Here is a 20,797-nt window from a genome sequence, read left to right as displayed (position 1 = left end):
AATATTCAATTATCACCTGTATATGGTGTTTACATCTCTTAACTGATTCTATACACAAGAGCTTGTTCTGCATATGATAAGATTTTGTCCCCCAACGCAACAAGGAAGAGGACATAAATATACGGTCTGTCTGTTCCACTTGACTTTGTGGACGCAACTTCTCCGAACTCACTCTACAGATTTTGTTTAAATTTTGTAGGATTGTTAGTCACCATATGCAGTTGATCATTTTGTGCCGCCATATTGATTTGATAAATTTTACAGGAGTTAAGGGACTTTGTTGAATTTGAACACGATATATGATGTGCCTTGTTTTTCCCCAACAACATATATAGTGTAGATCAATATAGATTATCAACTGAATGTTACGCTTAGTTTTTGATAACTTGGTATCCGAAAAATTATGGAAGATATATTAGGGGGGAAAAGAAAAATTTCCTAGAGCACAAATCCTGGATGACATTTCTTCTCAAAATCATTTATTTTCAAGACTAAGCCATATTTGATGGTAGTGGGTCGAAGCCTTTCACAGGCCACCTGTGCATCACACACAAAAACCCTTACATGTATAGGAAGTGTTGCATGTTGTTGGTGCAGGTGAATCTTTTATACCAGAGAGCAGAATTAGCTTCAGATTTTGTGATCAATCTCTACACATCAGCTGGTTGTTAGTCACCTTTGTGCAAAAGTCTGAGCTTCTGTCTCTTTATTACCATGTTGTTTAAGTGGAAGTTGGGATGGACAGAAGATAAACACATCGGAAAGAGTACTACATGCAATTCATTTCAATATACCATTACAATCCTTTGGTCCTCTCACTAAATTTAGACAATGGCTCTCTCACTCATTTACTATTATTCCAGATTTTAGACCATCAATAATTGAAAAGTACATTTCAAGTGATGATAACACACCCCTTACCAAGAATTATCTAATAATTTGCAATTAATTTGAACAAGCTTGAGAGCCCTTTGCCCAAAGATGCTTCTGGAGAAGAAGTCGAAAATGTAAAAAGTTTACAGATGAACAGACAGATGGACAACAGGCAATCAAAAAAGCTCACTTGAGCTTCCAGCTCAGGTGAGCTAAAATGATGCATTTTCATAATATGAATCATACAGCACTGTCTTACCACCATATCTCGACCAAGTAACCATGTATTTCATAATTTGCATAAACGCTGGCTTCTCTCCTCATTACTGTGTCTTAGTGTTTGATGTCACATGAAGATTTGAAAAGAAAAGTTTTTATAAAGCCCCCACCTTAGCATCAGATTCATATGGGCCAGCTGAATTTCACCCTTCCTCTTCCCGACTATACACGCAGTATGTCTGATAGACATCCTTGTGTAAAAAATATATTTTTAAAGATATTGCATCCTGTCTAAAGGTTTTTACCCTGCCCTTAAGCTCCAGAAGGGCAATGAAATTCACAATTCTTGTATCCCTTACCCCATTATAAATGCTATGTGCCAATTGTGTTAAAGATTGGCCCAGAAGTATTAAGTTTAAAACGGAAGTCGGAAATGTTCAAATGTTTTAAACAAATGATGCAGGATAAAAACATATTGCAATAGGTCACCAGAGCGAACTATAACTCAATCCTCTCTTTTAAGAATTTATTGTTTTAATAGAACATCACTAGATTGATTGCTCAACAGTTGAAATTGGTTAGCATGATGTACAAATATAATTTGAGCCCCATAAGTGATTTTGATAGTATTAGTCCTGTGTTTCAGGCTTCACAGGTGTAAACTGAAATAAAACAGTGACTTCTAAAAACAAATTGAGAGCTCAAGCAGATGTTCTTCAACATGGCTCCTGTTCTGCATACACAATCTTCTACAACAATAGAATTGTACTTGGTCCATCTGTACATAATTTTTTCTATTGTATTATATTATTGCTAATGACAAGTCAATGTTTACTTTATGCATTGCAGTACTAAAATACATAATTCTTGTAAACCTCAAATAAAGGGCAATACAAGTACAATACTGGTTTGACTTCCATCAGGCTAAAAATTGAAAAGGGGGGGCTGACAACATGAAAATTTAAAATTAAAACAATGGTTTGGTTTGAATATCAATACCATTTTCCTTTACATGGATCTTTTATATAATCTTTAATGTCTTTAACACAGACATATTTATCATCATCATTTGTATTAATGGTTACGAAAGAATTTTTGCGTGAAATTTTCTCAGTTTCCTCTAAAAGATTTTGACTTTCTAAAATATTGTGAATATTTGAACTCCTTGCAAAATGATGTATTGCCTCTGGTCCTAATGTAGGAACAAAGTCTTTGTAATTCAGAACCATCCAAATATGAAGAATTGCAGATAAATTGAGCCTACAGTCCTCAGTATCATCCCACAGGAAAGAATCCTGATGTCCACTGCTTAAGAGAATATCATTCTTGTAATCATACATGATAATGTAATAATGACTAGGTGTTAGGACAAGAGACGGCACTAATGTTGTCCATGGAATAAATCCTCTCTTTTTCATGACATTTGACTGGTAAAATGCAAAAATGATAGCTTGAGACAAAACTTGTGAGGAAAAGTGTTTAAATTTGGATTGAACTTTGATTTCCAGAGGATGAATATCTTTCACCTCATCCTCTTCATCCTCTTCATTTTCTAGCTCATTGATATACCAAAGCGGAACCATATAGCCATTATTATTTGCTTTTGGAATCACTACCACATCTGGGCGGCCATACCATTTATCTGCATGACCTATAAAATATCAAAAAGAAAGTAATGAATTTGATTTTAATACTTTCTCCTTTTCCTTTTTTAAAAGCTTTAATTTTTACCAAAGAAACAAGTGCAACTTAAAAGAAATAAGTACACTTCAACTAAAACTCTTCAATAACTACAAATCATTCACTTTCATTATCATTTGTTAATATCTGCAAATGCACTACAAAATTTAAAATTTTCTTTTTCTGGGCAGTATATGTAACTGTTGTCTTTGCCTTTGCTTAGCTTGCATTTACAAAAGATGCATTAATCTCTTGCTAGCACTAGGGCATTTATACTTTGATATGTCTCTGCAAATGAGACTTGTTGCTTGACCAAGTGGCAGCAAAGTCCATTGCAACATGTCTTCTTATTCACAAAACCATTAACAATGACAGCTGATATGATGATAGGATTGCATGATTATGACAGACACATTGTAAGAAGGAAATATGAATATAATGTATGATAGTAAAATGTTATAACATATATACTACCAAATTTCAGTGGTGCTCAATTCTGAAATAAACAAGAGGCCCATGGGCCACATCGCTCACCTGAGTCACCTTGGCTAATATTTAAAGATTTTCCCTATATATTCGGATATTGTGACCCCAACCTATGCCCCAAGGGCCATGATTTGAATGAACTTTAATCTGCATTATATCAGGAAGCTTTCTGGCTCAGTGGTTCTTGAGAAGATTTTTAGAGATTTTCCCTATATATTTCTATGTAAAACTTTGAACCCCTATTGTGGCCCCAACCTACCCCCGGGGGCCATGATTTGAACAAACTTGAATCTGCACTATGTCAGGGGGCTTTCATATAAATCTTAGCTCTTCTGGTTCAGTGGTTCTTGAGAAGATTCTTAAAAATTTACCCTATGTATTTCTATGTAAAACTTTGATTCCCTATTGTGGCCCCATCCTACCCCCAGGGGCCATGTATTGAACAAACTTGAATCTGCACTATGTCAAAAAGCTTTCATGTAAATCTCAGCTCTTCTGGCTCAGTGGTTCTTGAGAAGATTTTAAAAACTTTTCCCTATATATTTGTATGTAAAACTTTGATACCCTATTGTGAACCCCAACCTACCCCTGGGGCCATGATTTGAACAAAACTTGAACAGGGTTTGACACTAAGGCACGTCCGACCGACCGAGTCTACTGAATGATGGGTCCGGTCGGGTAAAATGTCGATTTACTAGTCCGACTGGTCGTGTTGAAAAAATAAACAAGAAACTTTAAAACAATAAGATTGTAAAGAGTTTGTGAGCAATTTTGAACTGCGTGATGACATAATCTTTATTTCTATTTCTAATACATAAGTCGCGATTGGAAGTGATGTTTTACGACATCTGCTCGATGATGAGTATAAAGTTATGTTTCGGATAAATAGATATAAATTGAATTCATTTTTAAAAAAAAAAAACGTTTATTTGAATTAAATATAAGAAAGTGGTTATCAAATTAATAAATTACGTCGTAAAGAGCCATTTTTCAGTGTTGACATATGTGCGGGAATGTCTCTATATTCAAATACGACGTCTCGTCCTCGAGGAAAGATGTCCCAAGAAAGAAAAATAAAAGGTTGGGAAGAAACAAAGCAGGGCTTATGAAATAGAAATTTTTAAAAAAACCGGTTGAGATCATTTTATTCTAAATGGACTAAAGAATTCCCGTGCCGAGTAGAATTTAACGAAACAGAAAATGTGTTTGAAAATTAAAGCATATCAAATTGATTGACGAGACTGATGTTTTTGAGACAATCAAATAAGGATTAGTTCAAACTTAACGTTTGTCATTATAAGTAAGTAATTAAATATGGAGAAACTATCACTTTTTTCTGTACAGTTGGTCAGGGCTAGTGGATGTAAGATCAGGTCTAGTAAAATTCATTTGAAGTAGCCCGACTGGTCTAGTGCTCAAAAAAGTAAATGTCAAACCCTGCTTGAATCTGCACTATGTCAGAAAGCTTTCACATAAATCTCAGCTCTTTTGGCCCATTGATTCTTGAAAAGAAGATTTTAAAAAAATTTCTCGATCTATTTCCATGTTAAACTTTGATACCCTATTGTGAACCCCAACCTACCCCTGGGGCCATGATTTGAACATACTTGAATCTGCACTATGTCAGGAGGCTTTCATATAAATCTTAGCTCTTCTGGTTCAGTGGTTCTTGAGAAGAAGATTTTTAAAGATCTTCCCTATATATTTCTATGTAAAACTTTGATTCCCAATCGTGACCCCATCCTACCCCCAGGGGCAATGTATTGAACAAATTTGAATCTTCACTATGTCAGGAAGCTTTCATGTAAATGTCGTCAGCTCCTCTGGCCCAGAAGACTTTTAAATAACCCTAAACTAATTTTGCATTTTTGTGATTATCTCCCTTTTCAAAGGGACATGGCCCTTCATTTGAGCAAACTTGAAAGCCCTTCACCTAAGGATCCTTTGTGCCAAGATTGGTTGAAATTGACCCAGTGGTTCTGGAGAAGAAGATGAACATGTGAAAAGTTTACTACGCCGCTGCCGCCGCCGACACCAACAACAGACAACGGACAAATTTTGGTCAGAAAAGCTCACTTCAGCCTTCGGCTCAGCTGAGCTAAAAAGGGATAGAAAGAAAGGAAAGAAGAGACATAAAATAATCACATTCAACAACATATGGTAAATGGTAGAACAGTTCGAACCAAAGCCACGTTGGCATAGAGCTGCATCATTTGATTATTATATAAGTAAGGAAGCTTGAAACCGGAAGTGTCAAACCTAGTAATATTACATGTATCTGACTGAGAGTGATATTGTAGCAATCCACTGCATTCCGGGTTCAAAACCGAACACACCTTGACCAATAATAATGAAAATGGTAAACAACGACAAAAAGCCTCAAATCATGCATAAAAGGTTACCATCAAGAAAGCAGCAGGAAATGTTAGAATCTGAGACGATGTGACAAAGTACAATACCGTCTTGATTGCTAAACTTATGGACAATATAAGTGTTTCTTTGGCCTGGTACTTTAATGGTTCAATTTATGGGAACATGAGAGGAATGAGGGTGAAATTTGATGACATTCTAGATGACATCGATTCAAAAGTTAAAAAAAACACCTGGGACTAGTAACTTTATACACTTCCAGTCAAACTTGAATCCCCTAAATTCAAGGATAATTTGTGACAGTTTGCTTAAAATTATTTCCCCTTAGAGAAGGGCATGGCCCTTCATTTGAGCAAATCTAAATTGACTTTACCTAAAGATGCCTTGTGCCAAGTTTGATTGAAATTGGCCAAGCGGTTTTGGAGAGGAAGATTTTTAGAAGTTGTCATTGCATTATTATTTTCTTTTGGAGAAGGGCATAACCCTTCATTTTTCCTTCACCCATGAATGCTTTGTGGCAAGTTTGGTTGAAATTGGCCCAGTGGTTTTTTTTTAAGAAGAAGTTGAAAAGTTTACAGACAGATAGACAACAGGTGATCAGAAAAGCTCATGATAGAGTATGACATTTCAGCTCAGGTGAGCTAAAAAAGAACTTGCTGCATCTGACATGAACTACATATGAGTGTTAAAGGTACTGTACTTGATTATAACTTGAATATTAAATATCACATTTTTCTAAGAACATTTTTCGTTAGTTGAGTTTGTGTTAGTAAGAAAAAATGTATAAAAGTGGTTAGCCTGCTTTGACAGTTAGAGATACTGTGTTAAGCATTCTAAAATAGAACACACTAAGTGCCACCCTAAAACTAAAGCAGTGGAGTTCTAGTAGGACACATCTGCTGCATTCATCTCTTTGAAATATGCTCTATACGCATGCACTCATTTCTAAATGAAATGGGATATATTTTTACCACACCCAACCATGTTTGCTTAAACTTCCGGCGGTATGAAGTCATTTCTCATTTCAGACTCAATTGAATTTGGACAGTGGTATTAGGCCCCTCAAACTCAATATAAAAATGTCAAACAGGTGGGTGAAAGTGCAGGTGCTACACAATAGGACCTATATATATATATATATATATATATATGTGTGTGTGTGTGTGTGTGTGTGTGTGTGTGTAATAAAGTATATTATTAGAACCTACATACATATTAAAGACGTAGCGGTATATTATTCACTCAGATTGGTGTTTTGATACAGGGGATGCTTACTCCTCCTAGGCACGTGATCCCACCTCTGGTGTGTCCAGGGGTCCGTGTTTGCCCAACTATCTATTTAGTATTACTTATAGGAGTTATGAGATTGATCACTATTTCTTATCTTCAACTTTCACATGTACATAGCCTACAGACAATAATATATTTGGGCTGAATATATTGATCATGTAAAATCTCCCCCACAGTCCTCATTGAGGGTTTTACAGGTGTAGTTGGTTTAAGATAACAGTAATGATTAAGATTTTTAAAACTTATATTCCATGCTATTTCTAGGAAGTTAGAATTATAAATTCTTCTGAATAATGAGCGTTTTGTGAGGACTCTCAATATGCAAAAATTCAATATCATGATTTATTACTTCTGTCAAAATCTTTCCTATATGAGATTCACGGGATAAAACAGCTATTTTTTACAGTTCGAGAATAAAAGAACTATTCCCCGAGGAATAGTTTTTCTTTACTATTCCCTGTCCGAATAATTTCACATACATTTTGCCGCCAGTTTCGATTTCCTGTAATTTGATTGGTTGGCGGTATCTTCAGCGTTAGCAACACTGAAAAGAGCATTAACATAGGATTTCATCAGTGTAAATTAATAACACGTTTATTTTGTAACAAGTTTTTTTTCTGTTCAATTTAATGAATTATCTAAGCAATGTTGACCTTCTATATACATGTTTGGTATATTGATGAGATGTTAGGTTTTTTTTTAATCAATTATAAATGTTACTTGAATTTAAGATATGAATCTTTCTTTATCCTATGATCAAAAAGTGGAAGCATAGACATCAGTATAATAAAACACTTATTGTGATTGTGGAATAGCTCTTTTATCTAACCCTCGGGCAAGTCCTCGGGGAACAGTTCCTGTCCAGTGAATAAGTGTATAATATTTAATGTAAATAAAAACTAGCGGGGTTTTTAAAATTATTAGAAATTTCAAACACTCAATACTATACATGCTCAATCTTATCTAAATGAATGTTCATGCTAAATTTTATAAACATGATTTTGGATACTTACCAACACCTGTTTGTCCATATGTGATGTATTTTCCACAGTCATTGTTACTGCAAGGACAGAGTGGTGGTTTTTTCCTATAACCATTACTAATCAAGTACTGATTTCCATACACCAGACAGGAGAGGAGATGATTGGTCAGAAGAGTTGCAACATATATTTCAGGAATACCATTTTTTGCATACTTATTGAGTCCTCCTTTCAAGGTCTCTTCCTGTTTGCCTGTAATCATCAAAGTACTGAAAGTTCTATAACGAGGTGACAATCTCATTTTTTCTTTAAGCAAATCAATAAGATTTTAAAATTTGGGAAACTGTTTGTATTAAACCATTTTCTTAAATATTCTCTGCTGAACCAAAATTTATAAGGAGTTTTGAAAGATTCAGGGGACTGAAATACAATTTGTTTAAGCCAAAATAGAAAAGAAACTGAACTAACATTGAATGTTTTTGTTCGATGCTTAAATTTTGGCCAACAACACCCCCCTCTAAAATTATTCTGATAATCATTAACAAGAGGGCCACAGGCCTTAACGGTCACCCGAGTATCAAAGACCATGCAGGGACCTGTCAGAAATTTTAGGCTCATAATGGCATATTATTCTCTTTAGAGAAGTCAAGAGGCGATGAAAGATATGCCTCTCGACTTCTCTAAAGAGAATAAATTGCATATGAGCAAGAATTCACTGTCCAGGAATTTATGTTACATCTGAGATATTCGGCTTTTTACAATTAACTGATTAATCAAAAGAATGCATGTTTAGATGTGTAAATTTCTTTGCCTTGCAGCTTTTAATTCATCATAAAACAAATTTCAGTAATTTTAATTAGCCAGAGAAAAAAGCCTTTTTTTCAGCAAAATCCTGGACATCTGCAGGAACACTCTCATTGCTTCACGTTTTTAACTTGTGATTTATGAATTTTCCTGCACTGAAAATTTTTTATTTTGATATTAGTCTCAAAAAATGCAAATGAATTTTTCAACCAAGTCCTGATTGTTTTTATACAATTTTCAGTGTTTTTAAGCTAATTTTAAAAAAAATATTTCAGAAATAACATTTGGGTTCAATGTACGTTTCGTTTGAGATATTGTTAATAAAAAATAAGCTGAGTTCAGGTGAACTGTGTTTTTACAACATTATTACATCGTAAATGAAGTGTTTGGTAAATTATCCAAACAAGTAAAAAACGTGGTCAAGTTGAAAAACAGGTACAAATTTGACAATATTTTAGAGCCTTGCGTCTTGTGTTCATCCATTCCTCTGCTTGTAGCACCAGTAGGGTAGTGTACTCGGAAACGAAAGATGTGTACACCATTGCATCTCAGATGTAACAAATTCCTGGTCAGTGGATTCTTGCTCATATGCCAACCCTCCTCCCTGAGCTTTTAGAATAGAAAGGGAATGGTAGCTAGACTGCATTATAATAAGCTATTTATAATAGAATACAGTGTTTAATACATAAGTACATGTCGGTAAATTGACCCCCCCCCCCCCCCCCCAACTCTTTCCTCAAGTAATTAAAATTATTTATCATCCCATCTTTAAAGTGTATACTTATTCAGTTATCATTTGCACCAAATATCTAGAGATAAAGATTTTTTATAAGCACCACATGTACATGCAATAACACTCTTTAACCATTTGCCCCCCCCCCCCCCTTTTCAGGCCAACCCCTGCAACCTGGTTAAATAATTTACAATTCAGTAGCTAGATAACTAGTTTCCCTTTGGTATAAACATAAGTTAAGAATTTTTAAACATGATGGGTATTTAAGCTATTTAAGCAATTTAACACCCCCTCCAGCAATCACACCCCTGCCCTTAAGGGTCATGCAGTTTACAATTTAAGTAGAGGTTTCATTGCTCATCATTACCATAAACTCAGATTGTCTTCTAATCCTCAGGAATAGTGAATATTTTTCAAACAATGAATGCATTTTTACTCTATGATGTTATATGGCCACATCATAGCACAAAAACTGCTACCCCAGGGATCATGAAAATTATAATTTTGGTCAAGACTTCCTTGGTTATCAATACTATATACTCAGTTTCTCTTCTATATGCCCAGGAGTTGAGAAAGATGACTCTTTAAGAAATACTGCATTTTCAATATATGACCAATATGGCCACACCCTAGAAAAAGAATCACTTCCCCAGGACTCAGGAACATGACAGTTTTAGTCTAGAGTTCTTTGCTCACCATTACTATGCACCTAGTTTGTTTCCGATATGACCAGGAGAAAAGTAAAATAAATATCATTCCCTCAATCTCCATCTTTTTACAAAATTTTGAGCCAAAAAAATTATTCATAAATACTGTACATTTACATGTATTGATCAAATAGGTGCATGAATCACTGGTTGATACATCAAAAAAGCTTCGCAGTACATACACGCAAAAACACAAGCACAGTTAGCGATTTGTCAAAACAAACTGAAATTGACCCGTGTAAAAATTTGACACCTTTAATGACTAATTACTGTTATCCCTGCGGTGGCCTAGAGGTTAGAGCATTTGCCCCGTATGCGGAAGGTCAGTGTTCAAATCCCGGCTGCGACAGACCTAAGTCACTAAAACAGATGGTAACGGTTCCATCTCCAAACGCTTGGCATCAGGTGTGAATGTCAAAGGTCCTCAGAGATGACCTTAACAAGAATACCGCCAATGGTACATAATACATTCATGAAAAGCTAATATAGGGCGTTTTTCTTACACCAAGATTTGTAGAACTTGCCTTCAAGTAGTATCAGCAATCATTAGGGTGTGAAATACTTTCATTGCATCGGAAAAAACCCCAAGACAAATCATGTACTCTCTATGTAATATTTTCACTTGGCATAAGATGTATGTGTACCAAGTTTGATGGTCCTTACCCCAATGAATTGGTCTGCATCCTGCTACTACGACCTTGACCTTTGACTTTAAGAAACAATTATAGGCATCCTCCACTTGGCATAAAGTGTATTTGTACAAAGTTTGACGGTCCTAGCCCCAACAGTTCAGTTTGTATATTGCCTACAAGATTTTCCTACTTAGTGATACTGTGACCTTAACTTTTGACCTTGAAAAATAATAGGCATCTTCCTCTCATCATGGTGATCAAATGTACCAAGTTTCAATATCCTGGAGCTTACGGTTCTGTTTGTATACTCCTACAAGGTTTTCCAACTAATTGATACTGTAACATTGACCTTTGATCTCAGGGAAGTTTTTTATGGTCTGTAGGGGGCCGAAATAAGGCCCCATTCCCAATGCTAAAAAGCCGGTATTTTTCCCAATATTTGCTTTGTAATTCCCAAACAATGAAATTAAACAAATCAAGCAGGGTAGCCTAACCATGCATAAATCTTCTTCATAGGCCCACAGATTACAATTCTTGCTTCAAAATCATTTAGTAAACCTAATTTTGTGGCCTCTTTTCCCTACTTCTTTGAATGAAACATTTTCCCAAATCGCTGCGCTCGCGAAGCTCAGTGGTAGTATTTATCCCCATTTCTCATATATTTCTACTTTATTGATAAAATTGCCGACTCCTGTGATACAATCAATCAATCACACTGGGATAATGGGGGCGAACCCACTCAGTGCGAACATGTAATCGGGGCGAACCCACTCGCTACCGTTTAGTTAAACCATGTTACAAAAATTAAACTGGTGATAAATAATTAATTTTGTTACATACGCAATTCTGTCAAATACGCGGACAATGCAGAGAGCGGCCACAGAGCATTCTCCACGACATCGTTGCATAAATAACCCTTTAAATCTTCAAATCCTCTACTGAAAACTGAGGAAAACTTTGTTTGTAAAATTGAATCATTATCGGCAAGTTTTAATCTTCTGTGCTGTATGGGGGCTCTGGAAAAACTTGTTCCAAGGCCCGAATTTACTATCCTCATGGGTCGCAGATACAGTTCGTGATGATTTTCTACGGCATATTTTAGATTCTCTTTCCACTCCAAATATTGCGTTTTCTTTGAAAACTGGCGATTGATTAACGCACGGCCACATCTAGGGACATTTGGTATAAAGCCCAATTTGTTGAGTGATAGGATGGCAGCAGCAGCCATTAGTCTGGTCCCCCGCCCCCGCAACTCTTTGATCACTTGTTTTGGGGGTCAGGTAAAATGGAGCAAGCGGTAAATGTAGTATGGCCGAAACCCGAAAGTCCCGGATAACGACTTTCGCATGAAACTTATTGTGATGACTGTTTGTGACCTATTAAACAAGAATCATATAACTTTTTCAGGGAATTCCATAAAGAAGGTACTGAACCAGAGTTTTCAGATACCAAAAAGCGGTGAATCTAGTCAAACTTCGGACAGTGTCATTTTTCCAGGACTACTTTCCCCGACGAATAATGATATACTCAAACTCCGTTGCAGTGCCAATTCTCCGGGACTACTTTCCCCTACGAATATTGTAGCGTCAATCTCTAACCAGAGTTATCGTTCCCGCTACGCTCCACTAGCGCAGCGTAATACGCCCTCTGGTGAGAGATTGTTGTAGCGTAACGGAATATACTGAGCTAACCGGAGCTTGAAATCTAGTACGTTTTATAAACACGGTCGCTGATCACGCGATCTAACAAAAGTCCGCGTTTTAGACAATATTATTGAATCAGACTGAGTTCTAGATATCTAAGGTAACTGAAATAAATTACACTTGCATATATGGTGCATTTATATGCGCATTTTATTGCGTCACCCTATATATTATTTGTAATTATGCATGTGAGTACATACACTCTTTTGCAATATTTCAATCCACTTTGCACTATAAATAGGGTAATTTTATAATTCAATTATTATTTTGATGCAATGTAGGCTACTAATGCATACGAAGTGTAATTTAAAGTTGTCATATGTAATTTATCGAAGAGAAAAGACACATTTTAACATTACATGTATCATTTCATCATCAAGACGATTAAACACTGAAGAGAAAAGACAAATTTTAACATTACATGTATCATTTCATCATCAAGACGATTAAACACTGAAGAGAAAAGACACATTTTAACATTACATGTATCATTTCATCACATTTTAACATTACATGTATCATTTCATCATTTTAACATTACATGTATCATTTCATCATTTTAACATTACATGTATCATTTCAATATTTTAACATTACATGTATCATTTCAATATTTTAACATTACATGTATCATTTCATCATTTTAACATTACATGTATCATTTCATCATTTTAACATTACATGTATCATTTCAATATTTTAACATTACATGTATCATTTCATCACTTTTTAACATTACATGTATCATTTCATCACATTTTAACATTACATGTATCATTTCATCACATTTTAACATTACATGTATCATTTCATCATCTTTAACATTACATGTATCATTTCATCACATTTTAACATTACATGTATCATTTCATCACATTTTAACATTACATGTATCATTTCATCACATTTTAACATTACATGTATCATTTCATCACATTTTAACATTACATGTATCATTTCATCACATTTTAACATTACATGTATCATTTCATCATCTTTAACATTACATGTATCATTTCATCACATTTTAACATTACATGTATCATTTCATCACATTTTAACATTACATGTATCATTTCATCACATTTTAACATTACATGTATCATTTCATCACATTTTAACATTACATGTATCATTTCATCACATTTTAACATTACATGTATCATTTCATCACATTTTAACATTACATGTATCATTTCATCACATTTTAACATTACATGTATCATTTCATCACATTTTAACATTACATGTATCATTTCATCATTTTAACATTACATGTATCATTTCATCACATTTTAACATTACATGTATCATTTCATCACATTTTAACATTACATGTATCATTTCATCACATTTTAACATTACATGTATCATTTCATCACATTTTAACATTACATGTATCATTTCATCACATTTTAACATTACATGTATCATTTCATCACATTTTAACATTACATGTATCATTTCATCACATTTTAACATTACATGTATCATTTCATCACATTTTAACATTACATGTATCATTTCATCACATTTTAACATTACATGTATCATTTCATCACATTTTAACATTACATGTATCATTTCATCACATTTTAACATTACATGTATCATTTCATCACATTTTAACATTACATGTATCATTTCATCACATTTTAACATTACATGTATCATTTCATCACATTTTAACATTACATGTATCATTTCATCATTTTAACATTACATGTATCATTTCATCACATTTTAACATTACATGTATCATTTCATCATCTTTAACATTACATGTATCATTTCATCATCTTTAACATTACATGTATCATTTCATCACATTTTAACATTACATGTATCATTTCATCACATTTTAACATTACATGTATCATTTCATCACATTTTAACATTACATGTATCATTTCATCACATTTTAACATTACATGTATCATTTCATCACATTTTAACATTACATGTATCATTTCATCACATTTTAACATTACATGTATCATTTCATCATTTTAACATTACATGTATCATTTCAATATTTTAACATTACATGTATCATTTCATCACATTTTAACATTACATGTATCATTTCATCACATTTTAACATTACATGTATCATTTCATCACATTTTAACATTACATGTATCATTTCATCACATTTTAACATTACATGTATCATTTCAATATTTTAACATTACATGTATCATTTCATCACATTTTAACATTACATGTATCATTTCATCACATTTTAACATTACATGTATCATTTCATCACATTTTAACATTACATGTATCATTTCATCACATTTTAACATTACATGTATCATTTCATCACATTTTAACATTACATGTATCATTTCATCATTTTAACATTACATGTATCATTTCATCACATTTTAACATTACATGTATCATTTCATCATTTTAACATTACATATATCATTTCATCACATTTTAACATTACATGTATCATTTCATCACATTTTAACATTACATGTATCATTTCATCACATTTTAACATTACATGTATCATTTCATCATTTTAACATTACATGTATCATTTCATCATCTTTAACATTACATGTATCATTTCATCATCAAGACGATTAAACACTATTATCATGATTCCTTTTTCAAAATGACAAATATTGTAAAAGCACACTTTTTGGGTTACATTATTTACTTTAGGAAGTATAGTTTCTTTACTTTCAGGGTTTAGAATTTTATTCAAAATAGCATGACTCTTGGGTGAATGGGGACACCTCCCGCGTGGCCAGAGCTGGGCAACGGAATCAATGATTGATTTTATAATCATTACTAATAACCGACAGACATCCTCAACTATCGTTTTACATGTACGCGTACGTTGTTTAGGTACGAATTTACCAAACTAAGGGGACCTACTTGTTCCAATAAAACCGGCAAGCATGTAGGCTAGGTAACCCAAGTATGTAACCGTGTTATTTCTCAGTTTCAGCTATGTATGTTTGTAACTCAGGGGATGTAAGCTATGTTTCTCAGAAATGTATACCTCAGTGTTGTACTCTTCATTTTTGTGTAATCTTTTGATTTTTTATTTTACATTTCTCTCTATAAAAATGTATCACTGTTTCCCAAGCAGTGGTGATGTCTCCATATCAGTGAAATATTCCCGAGAGGGACGTTAAACAACATTCAATCAATCAATCAATCAATATACGCGATCATCCCTACCTTATTATTTCCGTTTGTAGACTTCAGAATCTCTGTTTCAGACACCTGCATGACTATTAGTTAAAAATGCATTCTCCATTAAGGTGTAAAATTCCATTTTGAAAATAATGAAAAAATAAAGTTTTGGTTACAACGTTCTTTATCGTTTTTCTAAAAATTAAATATCTTGAGATCATTTAGGTATGAATGGGAAATTTTTAATGCTACTCTTTGCTAAGATATGTTATGTCAAATAACCAGTTCCAGACAATGGCCTACATTTTTCATAACGCTATGCGAGTTATTTCCCTCTGATTACAGAGGGCGCGCAGCAAATGTGCAGTCCTCAGTTGACAGTGTCATATAAGGAATAAATAGAAGATTTACAATTTTTGATTGCAATCATTTGCCAGTTAAGGAATTTTTCTAAGAATTAAGTGTAATGACTTAAGATTAGTATAACTGAACAAATTATTTTACTAATTACATTTATATGTGTCCCTTGTATGGTTTTATAGCAAGTAATGTATAGTCATGATGTAATAAAGTATGTAAATATTACCTAGTCCTCGATTCCTTTAGATCAGAATCACGATGTCCTGAGTATATCAGCATTTCATCATTATTAATTTTTATCAATATTTTCGACAACCAAAAATACACACTCACTCACCCCCCCCCCCCCCCCCCCCCCCCCCCCCCATGCAATACGAAATGCCTAAAACACATGTAAAACCAACGTATACATGTACATTATCAATTTATCGTTTCGCACTGAACAAAACAACTTGTTGCTAAATGTACACTAGGTGCCAATAAATAACGCATTTTAATTGTCTTGAATTGGTATCTCTAGTGTAACCTTTTAGTTAAAAAAAAATTGTTGGCGTGTGATTCAATCTTTTGAAAGTTAGATTTTGTGTACATCAACTTACACCTCTTCTTGCACTTCAATTACTCAAATGAGCACAAAAACAATCATCAGGCTTGTAGCAACAATGGGCCTGCCTCCTCTTATTATTACATTATTTTTACGTGCAGATATAGATCTATATACTCGGATACCCCCCCCCCCCCTCTTTAAGAAAAACCAGCATTGTCGTGAATAATGGAGATGAAAAATTTAACCGATGAATGAAACTGAAAGATCAACCCTTACTGCCTTCCTTCTCGAGCTTTGGATTGTTTCTTCTTCTTTTTTTAAATTTACTTGTCAAGAAATTTTAGGCATTATTGATCAAATCAAACCCCCCCCCCCTATAAACGATGCCACGTGCCTGTCATTGTATCACATGCTTTCATTGTGCTTTAAATTCTAGGTATCTGTTGTTTTTAAAACAGATTACTATTTAAATTCTTGGTATTAATTGCATAATTTGAATAGAAATAAACGTCAAATACATTTATAACACCTCCTCCCCCTTCATCAACCCTAAAATTTGACGATGTGCATACTTTAAAAAGTTTTCTCCATAAAATCGAAGAAATTAAACCTTGTTTTTGTCATAGATATATTACAACCTGTTAAAACTTGGTATTACTATAGAATTTAGTAACGTAAGCTTTACTATATACTATTTTATGTGAGACTTAGGACCGCAATCGTAATCGCGTCCCCAACTTCCGGTGTAAGGGGAGTAACTGCAAAAATGTAGGCCATAAAAACAACCATTCCGATTAAAATCAGCTCCTCGATCCGCTCCTTTATCTTTATTTTGTTCGTGTAGCGAAAAAAAATAAATAAATAAAGGAGCGGATCGAGAAGCTGACTTTAATGAGATTGTAAAAGCAACAGAAGCGCGATGGGGGTAGGGTTTTAATTTGTCCAGGCATTCGATATCTATTAAGGCCAATGGAAAAGTTATTAATTTTTTCAAATATGTGCATAAACATATATAGATTTGCCTACATATGCACATCAATAATCAAGCATTATACTTCACCTGAAAATACAATAAATTTTTACGAAGGGAAAATTGACAAGCTATTTTTTCATAATACATCATATTCCAATGACGATACCTCAAAATAAGTGACCTCCAGAAACCAAAAATGTATTTTAAATCAGGACTTAGATAGTACACTGTCAATAAAACATTTGAATGGGAAAGATATATATGGCTACTTGCTACTCAGATGCCCATTATACAGAAGTGTGTAACAAATAACGTTAACCAGAACAAACAAGAGGTGTAACAGTTTGAAAACAAATTTAATTTATATATGAACACCAATAACATGCATATATTATAATATACATTTGCAAAGTACCAACAAATCCTTTAAAATTACGTTTCTTATCTTCATAAATTTTCAGAAAGTCTATCTTTTAATTCCAAAAAATCTCAGAATGCGCTTTCTCCATGTTCTCCGTGGTCTCACCACACGGGGTTCTTCCGTAGGAGAAAGTCCCGTGGTGCAGATAAACCTAAACTGTAAAGGCTTTGGTTTCGCAGACTTGGTCTCTTCTTCTGTGGTTTGGGTATCTGATGCAAGTTTAAAGCTTTCTACGATTGATAAAAATAGCTTTCGAGGAATGAACTTGCATATTTTCTCTGATTCTAATGCAGTAAGTTCCACAGATTTGTCTAGTCTACCTGTGAATGACGTGGCTTTCTGTTCTAACTCTTGTAATTTCACAGGTTTCATTAGTTCGGCATGTTTTTGTAGACATTCGTTGTCTTGGCTCGCATCTGAAGTGTGAACATTTTTTGTTTCTACTATAACCCTGTCGTCATCCCGATCTAGTTTCTGGACTGTTATATCTTGGCGAACTATTGTACATGCATTTTCTATAATACTAAGGACGTATGCTCCAACATCCTCTGTTTTGATACCAAGTTCTTCGCTACTGATCTCGGGAACAGAATGTGTGATTTGTCCGTTCTCAGCCTCCTCATTCAGTATAGTCCGTCCGCTGTCAATGGTTGCTGCGTTAAACACTGCCTTTTCAGTGTCCATGCTTTTCTCAAAGATATTTCTTTCCATCTTCTTCGGTTTGTGTAATTGCACAAAATAGTCCTCATCAGCCCACGAGGGCAAAAATGAATTAACATTTGCATTGTCAGCTATTAAAACTTCAATCTTTGATATCGTATCCTTAACCTGTTCATGAGGTACGAACTCATTCTTCAAAGCACTGTCGTCAGCCATAGAACTGAAGACGTTTCCATACACCATCCTTTGATTTTCCATTTGCATTCCTTTTAGAATGTATCGCCTTCAAGAAAGCGCACAGAAGTGACAGTATGTTGATGTTTGGTCGCAAGGGGGGATTTGTTACGTCGTATACATTATGACGTGTGATACACTGTGACGTTATAATTCGGTGACGTTTTAGATATTCACAAAGAAAGAAGTTATGTAGGCTAGTATGTTTCTGGAGGGTAATATCGTGTTAAGAAAAATCCGCGGTAAACGAGTACGATATAGCCGAATTTGGAGCGGAAAATTTGAAAGGGTTGAGGGGGTAGTAAAAATAATTTTTAAAAATATGAACTACTGTATCAATACACATTCTGCATACAGAAAGGTATATTCAATATTCTACAAAAACAAAATTTTAATGCACCTTACTTTGCATATTTCAAAATGGCTGCCCAATATGGCGGTAATTACCATATACATGTTTCCAAAATGGCCATCACAATACCATGACCAAATATCCATATATTTAAACCTTAGTAAGCATGAACAGTTATGATAAAACTAAAGAAAATTTGTAAAATTTTATAATTTATATTCAAATAATGAATAAAATTAATAGAAAATATTTATTAAATTAATTGGTGAATTAAAAAAAGTAAAATAAAGTAAATTTTATTTAAAGTCGGCACTATATGCATTCAACATGTCAAACACAAGCTCTGTAGAGCTTTTTAACCGACTATCACATTCAAGTATATCAAGGACAAAGACACATAGCGTGAATGTACACATATACACAGATTAAACACAGAATTAAATTAATGAAAGCATTTCAATTTTTTCCAAGGATACTGTTGCAACTGGATTTGTAATATGTTTTACGGCGTGACCGTGTTTGAGGGCGAAGCAAACAAGTTTTGGTATTAGTATCTATATCCAAAACAGACCAAAAACAACCCGAAGTTAGCAGGATTTGATCCGCCTATATATTGAACGCGGGAAATATAACGCAATCGATGTAAACAGTACATTGTGACGTCATATTCAGCGTCGTTATTTAGCAAATTTACAAACATAGCGTTTGAACCACAACAAAAAACATGGTTAATCGTGGGTGATTATATATGATTAAGAAAATAAGATTTACATGGTTTTACGGATTTTATGTAACATCTCAGAACGACGTGAACTAGGGTAGACGAGGTTCAAAATGGAGGAATACATGTCCACGCGCTAATATTCGAATCGACGCCATTGGTACCAAACTTTTCAAGTTCCATAGGTATGGTTTAATTTTTCATTATTTTCCTATATTTTCCTTTTAAACACGTATATACGTGTTACCTATAGGGAGAGCTCCGCTCCCACGGCCCTCCGGGCCGTGAGAGGGCTTCGCCCTCTATCATTGCTACCTATATATATATCTGTGTGTTTGTGTGTGTGTGTAGATATACATGTATATATATAGATATACATGTAGATAGATATATGCATGCATATAAAAGACAGATATGAAGTTGTCAGTCATATTGATATATTTCAGCATTTGACATTAATTAATTACAATTTCACCCTTTTGGATAATATGTTTTACGGCATGACCGTGTTTGAGGGCGAAGCAAAAAAGTTTTGACATTAGTATCTATATCCAAAACAGGACAAAAACAACCCGAAGTTAGCACGCGGACGAGGCTGTATCAAAGCATCCTAATTTTTGGACATTTGATCCACCTCTATATTGAACGCGGGAAATATAACGCAATTGATGTAAACAGTACATTGTGACGTCATATTCAGCGTCGTTATTTAGCAAATTTACAAACAAAGCGTTTGAACCACAACAAAAAACATGGCGTTAATCATGGAGTGATTATATATGATTAAGAAAATAAGATTTACATGCTTTTACGGATTTTATGTGTAACATCTCAGAACGACGTGAACTAGGGTAGACGAGATTCAAAATGGAGGAATACATGTCCAC

General features: G+C 34.1%; 1 protein-coding gene across 1 annotated transcript; it reads right to left on the bottom strand.

Annotated features, from left to right (window-relative positions):
- Window positions 1-1,604: 1,604 nt before the first annotated feature.
- Window positions 1,605-12,033, bottom strand: LOC125665780 (uncharacterized). Its single transcript, XM_048898644.2, has 4 exons — window positions 11,615-12,033; window positions 7,932-8,150; window positions 7,398-7,462; window positions 1,605-2,743 (listed from the first exon to the last, which is right to left on the bottom strand). Exons 1-4 carry the CDS (start codon window positions 12,000-12,002, stop codon window positions 2,705-2,707), a joined length of 711 nt encoding a protein of 236 aa, XP_048754601.2. The 5' UTR covers window positions 12,003-12,033; the 3' UTR covers window positions 1,605-2,704.
- Window positions 12,034-20,797: the final 8,764 nt, after the last annotated feature.

The sequence above is a fragment of the Ostrea edulis genome, chromosome 1 (genome assembly GCF_947568905.1).
Source record: "Ostrea edulis chromosome 1, xbOstEdul1.1, whole genome shotgun sequence".
Taxonomy (NCBI): domain Eukaryota; kingdom Metazoa; phylum Mollusca; class Bivalvia; order Ostreida; family Ostreidae; genus Ostrea; species Ostrea edulis.
This window is presented reverse-complemented; position numbering and strand designations above follow the sequence as displayed.

Excerpts from the sequence above, each read along its gene's own strand:
- LOC125665780 (XM_048898644.2), bottom strand. The coding sequence starts at position 12,002 with ATGGCTGCTGCTGCCATCCTATCACTCAACAAATTGGGCTTTATACCA. Across the intron at positions 8,151-11,614 it reads CGCGTATTTGACAGAATTGC|GCAAACAGGAAGAGACCTTG; the intron begins GTATGTAACAAA and ends TGATGATTACAG. Across the intron at positions 7,463-7,931 it reads ATATGGACAAACAGGTGTTG|TGTTGCTAACGCTGAAGATA; the intron begins GTAAGTATCCAA and ends TGCTCTTTTCAG.